The sequence below is a fragment of the Dipodomys spectabilis genome, unplaced genomic scaffold, assembly GCF_019054845.1.
Source record: "Dipodomys spectabilis isolate Male_0828 unplaced genomic scaffold, ASM1905484v1 ptg000230l, whole genome shotgun sequence".
NCBI classification, from domain to species: Eukaryota; Metazoa; Chordata; class Mammalia; order Rodentia; family Heteromyidae; genus Dipodomys; species Dipodomys spectabilis.
The window spans coordinates 2,239,806-2,248,683 of record NW_024870907.1 but is presented as its reverse complement, the minus strand read 5'-3'; the positions used below and the strand labels follow the sequence as shown (position 1 = coordinate 2,248,683).

Genomic DNA, 8,878 nt, shown 5'->3' with positions numbered 1-8,878 from the left:
CTGCATGAATGAAGATGTACACCAGGTACAGGGACCTGTGGAGCCTTGAGAGAAGGCGTCATGAGCATGAGCCCGGCCGCCGGCCCTCGGCAGTGGGAGCCACTTTCCTCCTCTTCTGAGCCTCAACCCTCCTCCACCTGGCAGGCTCCACTCAACATTTGAGGCTGAACAAATCTCAGGGCACCAGGCCTTTGGCTGAGCGCTGCTACCTGCCTGGCCTAGAGCCCACAATGCACCCCTGGATCCCTCCCTCCTCCTTTCCCCTGCAGTGATTGACTGGGTCTGTCCTGCCCAGAGGGAGAGCCCAACAGGAGAGCCCCCAGCTAAACCTGCTACTGGACTGGCACCGCCGGGCATTTTGTTCTACATTTGCTCTTTCCCCACAGTTGCCCACAGCCCTGCCTTCCTGCACAGGTCCTGCTTGTCCCAAGCACAGAGTAGCACAGCCAGGACAGTGGCTCCCTGATTACACAAACACACACACACACACACACACACACACAGACATACACAGACACAGACAGACACATACATACACAAACACACACACATATACACACAGACACACACACACACACACATGTACAAAGATAGGCGTTCACATACACCAAGGCATGTCCCACCTTGCAGGACCAGGCCATCAGCTCTGCTGCTCACACATAGCTCTTACCCCTTACCCCAATTCCCAGACACCTCACAATCTTCAGCCCAGGTAGGGGATCCCCATCTTTGATTATTTGGGGCCAAAATAACAAACTTTACCCTTCTCTCTGGCAGCAGAATCCCAGCACCATCTTCAGTCTAGGAAGAGAAGAGGGCCAATGGCCACTGTGTCCTGTAGGCCAGGACTCCAGCGTCCCCTCCTGGTCTGGGGGGGGGGGGGAATGGAGGCCCAGAACCAGGGCATGGCTGGCCAGGGCAGCTGTACCTCAAACTCAGCAGGAGTTTGGAAAATCCTCTGGTGCTTCTCCCAAGACCTCAGTTCCCCACCCCGCACTCCCAATAAACATAGTTTCCATGCAGAGCAGAGAAGGATCCCCAGATCAGAGCAGGGGAAGATGCACAGGAAAGGATGAAGGAAAAAGGCTCAGAGCTGTTGAAACTGGGCAGAAAATGTTCCTAGGTTAAGTGGGTAATTAAAATAGTAAGTAAACTGGTTAAAAACTACTAACACTTTCAAGTATGTTTCTGGATTAAGTGCCATCTAAAAAGGACTTTGGAGCTGGGCTTGGTGGCTCAGGCCCGTAATCCTAGCTACTCAGAAGGCTGAGATTGGAGGCTCAACCTTCACAGCCAGCCCAGGCAAGAAGGGCTATAAGATTCTTACCTCCAGTTAACCACCAGAAAGCCAGAAGTAGATCTGTGGCTCAAGAATTGGAGTGCTAGCCTTAAGCAAAAGAAGTTCAGGGACAGTGCCCAGGCCCTGAGTTCAAGCCCCAGGACTGGCAAAAAATAATAGTAACAACAACAACTTTGGGAGACTTGAGGGAGATTTCCTGACCAGCCCATGATACCTTCCTGTCTGAAATCTCTGATGCTATTGGAGGTGTCCCTTGGGAGAGGGCCCCGGTTGACCTGCCAGCTCCCCATCTCCACAGAAACTGTCTCAGATTCTCTCAGGGAGTTGCGCTCCCTGCCTCTGCCTCCTCCTGCTCTGCTTGGCACGCAGCCCAGCAGCTTAGATGGAGGTGTCCTCCACTTCCTGCCTCCAGAGCCCCCCGCCCCGCACCTGCTCCCCATGACCCCATTCCCGTGCTCCCCACCGTCTGGGCTTCTCCCAACCTGGGCAATCAGGGATCCCTGCTGAAAGATTATTAGACTTTGCCGGAGAACTATGCAGACATCCAGGTACAGAGAACACAGAAAGGTTTATTGCTGGGAAAGGGGCTGGCCAGACTCCTTCTCACAAGGCAGAAGTGAGAAGCAGCCCCGGCTACTGTCGGAGGTGACCTATATAACCGAGGAGGTTTATGAGGACCTAGATGGAGCTAGGAGACCCCGGTGTGGAGGTAAGGGCCACGGACTTCATCTTGTTGGACTAGGATCTATGGCTGCTGCCCAAGTAGTAGATATGGAGCCCTGCAGCTGCGCAGACCTGAAGGTCACTTTAAGGGGCTCTTGCTGCCTTATAGAGAGTGCCATCCCAAGGCAAAGGGGGCTGAAGGCTGATTATTTACTGCCTTTACTACATGGGTCTAGTGTTGCCTAGGAAGGGAGCGTGCCAAGCTGTGGAGCGGGGAAGGAGCGTGCTAAGCTATGGGAAGGAAGCTCATTTCGCTAACACCTGGTCTCCCTCCATCTCTTTTCCTTATTCTCAGGCCCTTCCAATCAGCACTATGACAAGATCAAGGCCTCATTCTCACTTAGGTGGTAACTTTGCCCCTTTCTCACCAATCTTCCTGCAAGTGCCATCTGCAGCAGGGGTGGGGGAGGATCTTCACAGCTCTTCCCTCCTTCCCCTCCCTCCATCCTGCCTCTGGCCCCAAGTCAGGCCTAGGAGCCCTGGGGTAGCCATGCACTACCCCACCTCTCTCCTCCAGTCTCCTCTTTAGGGCTGTGATTTCTCACCCTCTGCCATTGCTCCCACATCCTGCTCTTCCTCTGCCTGGCCTCTGTGCTGGTGCTGCTCTGAGCTCTTCTGGAGCCAGCCTTTCCAGGTCCTGGAGCACTGCCTCAGGCTAAGAATGGTCCAGAAGCTCTCAGTCCCAGGGTTTTCTTTGCCCAGAAACCTTATGGCCATTAATTGGACCAGGGAAACTCTGAGCTCAAAACTGCACAATTGTCTCTGGATAGCTCCACTTCAATTTGGCAGGGTCAGGTAAGAGATCATGGGCGGGGTCAGGCCTCAGTGGGGCCCAGTCCTCCTTGAGCAGAGGCCACACCCAGGAAGCTTCAGCCTGGAGGAGCCAGGGCTCCCACAATGTGCTGGGAACAGAGGCTTGTTCACCAGAGCACTGCATGTACATTTGTGTAGCCAGTTTGTGCATGTGAGTGTTGTGTGGACACAGGTGGTTTGTGGGTGTCTGGGCAGGCAGGTAGATGTCTGGGGAGGTGTGAGTGGTATGTGTGTGATTAGGTGTGTGAGGAGTCTGACATGGAAAGTGTGCTGTGGGAGGATAGGGGACAGGAATGCATGGTGTGGAGAAGAGTTTGGGGGTCCCTAATGGGGACACTTGTATCTCCTTAGGAAGAGTTACTCAGCTGGAAATGTAATGTGATTGGCGAGTAGGGCTGGGGGGTGTTGAGGAAGGGTCATAATGAGAAAACATCATCAGAGCGGTGCTGCAGGTGCATTCCTCCCCACCGGGAGAAAGACCCACAGACTACACACAGGCCACGTGCCCAGACCCTTGCTGAGAGAACTCGGAGCCCCGGGCCAGCAGGCCACACCAGGCCTGGTCCTTGGGCGGCAGGAGCTCTGAGGCCCAGTGAAGCTCTTGGTGTGGACAGCAGCCTGCCTTGGGCATTCCATGAGGGCGCTGCCGGGTCTGCCTGCTCCCTGCTGTCCTAGTAGGGAGGGACAGAGACCTCTGCAGTTGTCCCAGCCTGGGAGCTGCCTTGGCCCCGCCCAGCACCGTGGACGGCTGCCCAGGTGGATTCCTGGCAGAGACAAAGGTCAGCCTCAGCTAAGGAACCCTCCCAGGTTGGTTCAGTGCCCAGTCCAGTCCTGGCGCTGGAGTGGAGGAATCCAGGGAGCTCGGAGGCTGCCATGGGGCTGCTGACAGGGGAAGCACTGTGGGCCGTGGCCGTGGCGGTGGCCATCTTCCTGCTCCTGGTGGACCTGATGCACCGGCGCCAGCGCTGGGCTGCTCGCTACCCGCCGGGCCCTGTGCCTCTGCCAGGGCTGGGCAACCTGCTGGAGATGGATTTCCAGAACCTGCCATACTGCTTCTACAAGGTGAGGAGCAGGTGGTGGGCAGCAGAGGGCACGCGGAGCCCGCAGAGCCAGTGCTGGGAAGCCACAGGCCGCGCAGGGAGCCGAGCCCCAGAGGCTGAGAGGCTCCCTGGGGAGGGCGCTGCAGGGCCTGAGGACAGTCTGGCTTTCCAAGACCAACGTGTGGCGGGGCAAAGGCCGGGGTGGCACCGGGCCCTGTGTGAGGAGAACGCCGGGCTTCCCCCGCAGCTGCAGCGCCGCTTCGGGGAGGTGGTCAGCCTGCACCTGGGCTGGAGGCCAGCGGTGGTGGTGAACGGGCTGGAGGCCGTGCGCGAGGCGCTGGTGAAGCACAGCTTGGACACCGCTGACCGCCCGCCCATGCCCATCTATGAACACGTGGGCTATGGACCCAGATCTCAAGGCAAAGGGCGGCAGGGGCGGCAGCCTCGGGACTGACCTGGGGACAGTGACCTCAGGACAGGGGCCTGTGAAGAGGACAGAGGGGCGGGGCTCAGGGGAAGCCATCAGAAGCAGGCAGGAAGGGAGCAGGTGAGGGAAGAGTGGATGAGGCCAGGGTGACCTGCATTCGTTCTGGGAAGGCAGGGGAGGAATCTGATTGGGGGAGGGAAGGAAGGACTCCCAGCTCACTGATTGGAGGTGGGGCTCAGGTCACAAGGCTGAGTGGTGGTGAGGCAGTGCCTGTGACAGGTTCAGGTCAGGGATTGGAAGCACAGCTAGAGTCACGCCCACGTCTCCCCCCCTCCCCCCCCCAGGGGTTATAATGGCCCAGTACAGCCACGCCTGGCGCGAACAGAGGCGGTTTTCCATGTCCACCCTGCGCAACTTCGGCCTGGGCAAGAAGTCGCTGGAGCAGTGGGTGACCCAGGAGGCCGGCTGCCTCTGTGAGGCCTTTGCTGACCACTCCGGTGAGCGGTGTTGGTGGGGAGCAAGGGAGGAGGGACACAAGCACAACTGAGGCAGCCAGAAGCAAGAAGAGAGGTCTTACTTACTGCTCCTAGGTCGGCCCTTCAGCCCCAAGGCTCTCCTGCACAAAGCCCTGTGCAACGTGATCGCCTCCCTTATCTTCGCCCGCCGCTTCCAGTACAATGCCACCTCCCTGGACAGAATGCTGGAGCTGTTGCAGCACAGTCTGAAGGAAGAGTCCAGCATCATGCGCATGGTGTGGACACAGGGGCTGTGCAGGGCCAGCTCCTGCAGCTGGAGCTCCAGGGGAAGGGTTTACATGCGATGGCATGGGGAGAGGTCACAGGTCAAGCCTAGATCTGGGGAAACTCAGACAACAGGCATGACAGAAGGGACTTAGGACCAGAAGGCTCTGGAGAGTGACCACCTGTGCCTGAAGCCAGAGAAAGCAAGTAGGCTGCCTCTGTGGAGAGGAACAGGTGATAGGTAGAGACAGGCAGAGGATGTGTACATCTGGAGGTCACAGGATCAGAGAATGTTCCAGGTGTACAGTGAACACAGAAGGACTCTTCCCATCTGTGCTCTCACAGCTGCTGAACGCAGTCCCCGTGCTCCTGCGCATCCCCGGGCTGCATGGGAAGGTTTTCCCTGCACAGAAAGCCTTCACAGCCCTGCTGGATGAGCTGCTGGCAGAGCACAAGATGACCCGAGACCCTGCTGAGCCACCTCGAGACCTGACCGACGCCTTCCTGGCTGAGGTGGAGAAGGTACACTGTGACCACCCTGCCCCACAGACTGGGCCAGGGCCAGGGCCTGAGGGTGCTGTGGAAGGGAGGCCGGGCTCCAGGCTGGAGGGGACAGTGGAGGCTGTCTGGAGCCTTGTCCTCTGCTGCCTGAGCCCAGAACCCCCTTGTCATTGCACAGGCCAAGGGGAACCCCGACAGCAGCTTCAGTGAGGACAATCTGCGCCTGGTGGTGGTTGACCTGTTCACCGCAGGGATGGTGACCACCTCCACCACGCTGTCGTGGGCCCTGCTGCTCATGATCCTGCACCCGGATGTGCAGCGTGAGCCCAGCTGGGACCGGAGGGAAGGGGGAGGGAGGAAAAGTGGAGTCAGGGTGTAGGCTTCACTTCAGCGGGAGTCATGGTGACCTCACCTGGTTTTGGCTCTTCACACAGAGGCCGGGGCAGGTGGGCACAGGTCTGGGGACTGACTGCGGTGTCTCTGCTTGTCCATGCAGGCCGCGTGCAGCAGGAGATCGATGAGGTGATCGGGCAGGCGCGGCGGCCAGAGATGGGGGACCAGGCCCGCATGCCCTTCACCTGCGCGGTGATCCACGAGGTGCAGCGCTTTGCCGACATTGTGCCCTTGGGCGTGCCGCATATGACATCACGGGACATTGATATCCGGGGCTTCCTCATCCCCAAGGTAAGTCCTAGCATGCTAGAACACACCAGTGATCATGCAGCTGCCGTCCACAGCTTGGTCCTGTATTCTGTGCAAGTAAAACAATTCAGGACTGCCATGTGATAATCTTGGGGGTGAGGGATGCAGGAGGTAAGTTCAGCTCTTTGCTCAGCATTTTTTGGGCTAGGGGAAAGTAGACCTACAGGGCCATGGAAGGGTCCCCGCACAGGGGATCGGGGCTCCCTACACAAATGTGTCCTCTGTCTGCTGTGGGCGCAAGGGCGGTGCCCCAGAGCTGTGTGAGGCTCGGGGTCAGGTGAAGGGACACACAAGCGCACGCAGTGGCTGTGTATTGAGTGTGACCGTCGGGTGTCCTGGGCCTCTGTCACCATGCCCCCACCAGGGCACCACGCTCTTCACCAACCTGTCGTCGGTGCTGAAGGACGAGCGCGCCTGGCAGCAGCCCTTCCGCTTCCACCCTGCACACTTCCTGGACGCCCAGGGCCGCTTTGTGAAGCCTGAGGCCTTCATGCCCTTCTCAGCAGGTGCGTGGGGGCCTGGCTCCCTGTCCCCTCGCTGGGGTGATAGGCTGGCTGGAAGGTGGCCCCCAGGCCCCAGCTGACCCTCCCCACTCCCTGTCCCCAGGCCCCCGCACATGTCTGGGGGAGCCCCTGGCGCGCATGGAGCTCTTCCTCTTCTTCACCTGCCTCCTGCAGCACTTCAGCTTCTCAGTGCCCGCAGGCCAGCCCCGGCCCAGCACCATCGGCGTCTATGAAACTGTGGTGATGCCAGCCCCCTACCAGCTGTGCGCTGTGCCCCGCTAGAGGCCCCCAAGTCCCCACTCCACCCCAGCAACACAGCTGTGCCCAACATCGCACGTGCTGGCTCTCACCAGAACCCCCAGGACCGCCCCCTTTCCTACCTGTGTGTCACCTCTGCACCCTAATGGGAGGATTGCTATGTCGAACCTCAACAGCCCCCTTTGCATCACCCGCAACCCTCCCGGGACACAAGGCTTTCTGCCCAAGTCATGAACAGAGCCTTCCATGGCGCCTGGGTCAGGAGGAGGTATCAGTGCACTGGGTGAAGGAGGGGGGTAGGATGCATCTGGACACCCTATTTCAGCCCCATCCCCAATACCCGGATACTATAGCAGGAAGAAGCCTCTCAAACAACGCCACTCTGTCTGGTTTCTTTCTTGATGGGCAGGAAGGGCAATACTGGGTTTGAATTCCAAGCCATGAATCTGCTGGGCAGGGCCTCTGCCACTCAAGCTATGCGCCCAGCCCCAACTTCTTACCTGAGACCCCAAAGAAGTGGGTACGTGGGTCAGCATTAACATCCACAGTTAGCTATTGGGAGCCAAATTCTCCCTGGCAAGGCCTGATGGGAACCAACAGGGAGCCACCTCAACTACACCAGCTGGAAAATTGTCCAGGGCAGGAAATGGAGACCTGTGGGCTGAGGCCCTAGGGAAGGCTTGACCTCGTGCAATGATGGGGACAGAGAAGGTGATGGTTTGGAGGGAGAGAGAGAGAGAGGAAGAGAGAGAGAGAGAGAGGAAGAGAGAGAGAGAGAGAGGAAGAGAGAGAGAGAGAGAGAGGAAGAGAGAGAGAGAGAGAGAGGAAGAGAGAGATCCCATTTTCTGTGTCAGGATACCTGGGCTTTTTGTTTCCCCTTTTATGATGAGAAAACCACAGCTCCTGTCTTTCTGCTCCAACTTCTGAGGCTGTGATCCTGGCTGACCTAGATCCCTACGGAGGGTAGATGTAGGGATGAATGTGGAGAGGCCCCCATTTAAGGAACCTTGACAGAGCCACAGCAATGGCAGCTGGGCTGCAGGTGAGCTTCGTGGGCAGAACAGCCCTGGAGGAATGAAGAGGCAAGCCCGGCCCATGAAATGGGTCAGGGGCAAGATAGGAATGAAAACTGGGCTGGTAAGTAATATCCTGCCCAAGGAAGTGATCTGATCTGAGAAAGAGATAGCCAGTCAATTGGGTCTACAAAAAGACAGAGGGAGGCTGGGCAGGTGGCTCAGTGGTAGAGCGCTTGCCTTGCATGCATGAGGTCCTGGGTTCGATTCCTCAGCACCACATAAGCAGAAAAAGCTGGAAGTAGTGCTGTGGCTCAAGTGGTAGAGTGCTAGCCTTGAACTGAAGAGCTGAAGGACAGCTCCCAGACCCACAGTTCAGGGCCTATGACAAGAAAGAGAGAGAGAGAGAGAGACAGAGAGAGAGAGAGAACACCTCTACTAAGTCTAGAAAAGCCTTTCCCAACCCCACATTGCTACAGCCAGAGCCCTGCCTCACCCCGCCTGCCAGCCCCAGGCTGCTGTCGCACAGCCCTAGGAAACACTTGCTTCCTCTTATTCTCCTAGCTTGAAAATGATTGCACCAACCCGTGTACCTAAAACAGAGCCAAACTGAAATGTTTTGGTTTGGTTTGTATTGCAAGGATGGGGGCAGATTCTCTATGACATGAACCATTCAAACCTGAGGTCTTTTTTTGGGTGGGGTCTGGTCATGGGGCCTGAACTCTGGACCTGGGCGCTGTCCCTCAGCTCTTCAGCTCAAGGCTAGCACTCTACCACTTGAGCCACAGCTCCACTTCTGGCTTTTTTCTTTTTTTTGCTTATGTGCTGCTGAGGAATCGAACCCAGGGCCTCATGCAT

The 8,878-nt window shown here is 57.7% G+C and overlaps 1 protein-coding gene across 1 annotated transcript; it reads left to right on the top strand.

The window, feature by feature from the left end:
* Positions 1-3,657: 3,657 nt before the first annotated feature.
* On the top strand, positions 3,658-7,387 carry LOC122123538 (cytochrome P450 2D6-like). Its single transcript, XM_042697879.1, has 9 exons — positions 3,658-3,898; positions 4,124-4,295; positions 4,648-4,800; positions 4,894-5,054; positions 5,389-5,565; positions 5,723-5,864; positions 6,041-6,228; positions 6,611-6,752; positions 6,853-7,387. Exons 1-9 carry the CDS (start codon positions 3,710-3,712, stop codon positions 7,029-7,031), a joined length of 1,503 nt encoding a protein of 500 aa, XP_042553813.1. The 5' UTR covers positions 3,658-3,709; the 3' UTR covers positions 7,032-7,387.
* The last annotated feature ends 1,491 nt before the right edge of the window (positions 7,388-8,878 follow it).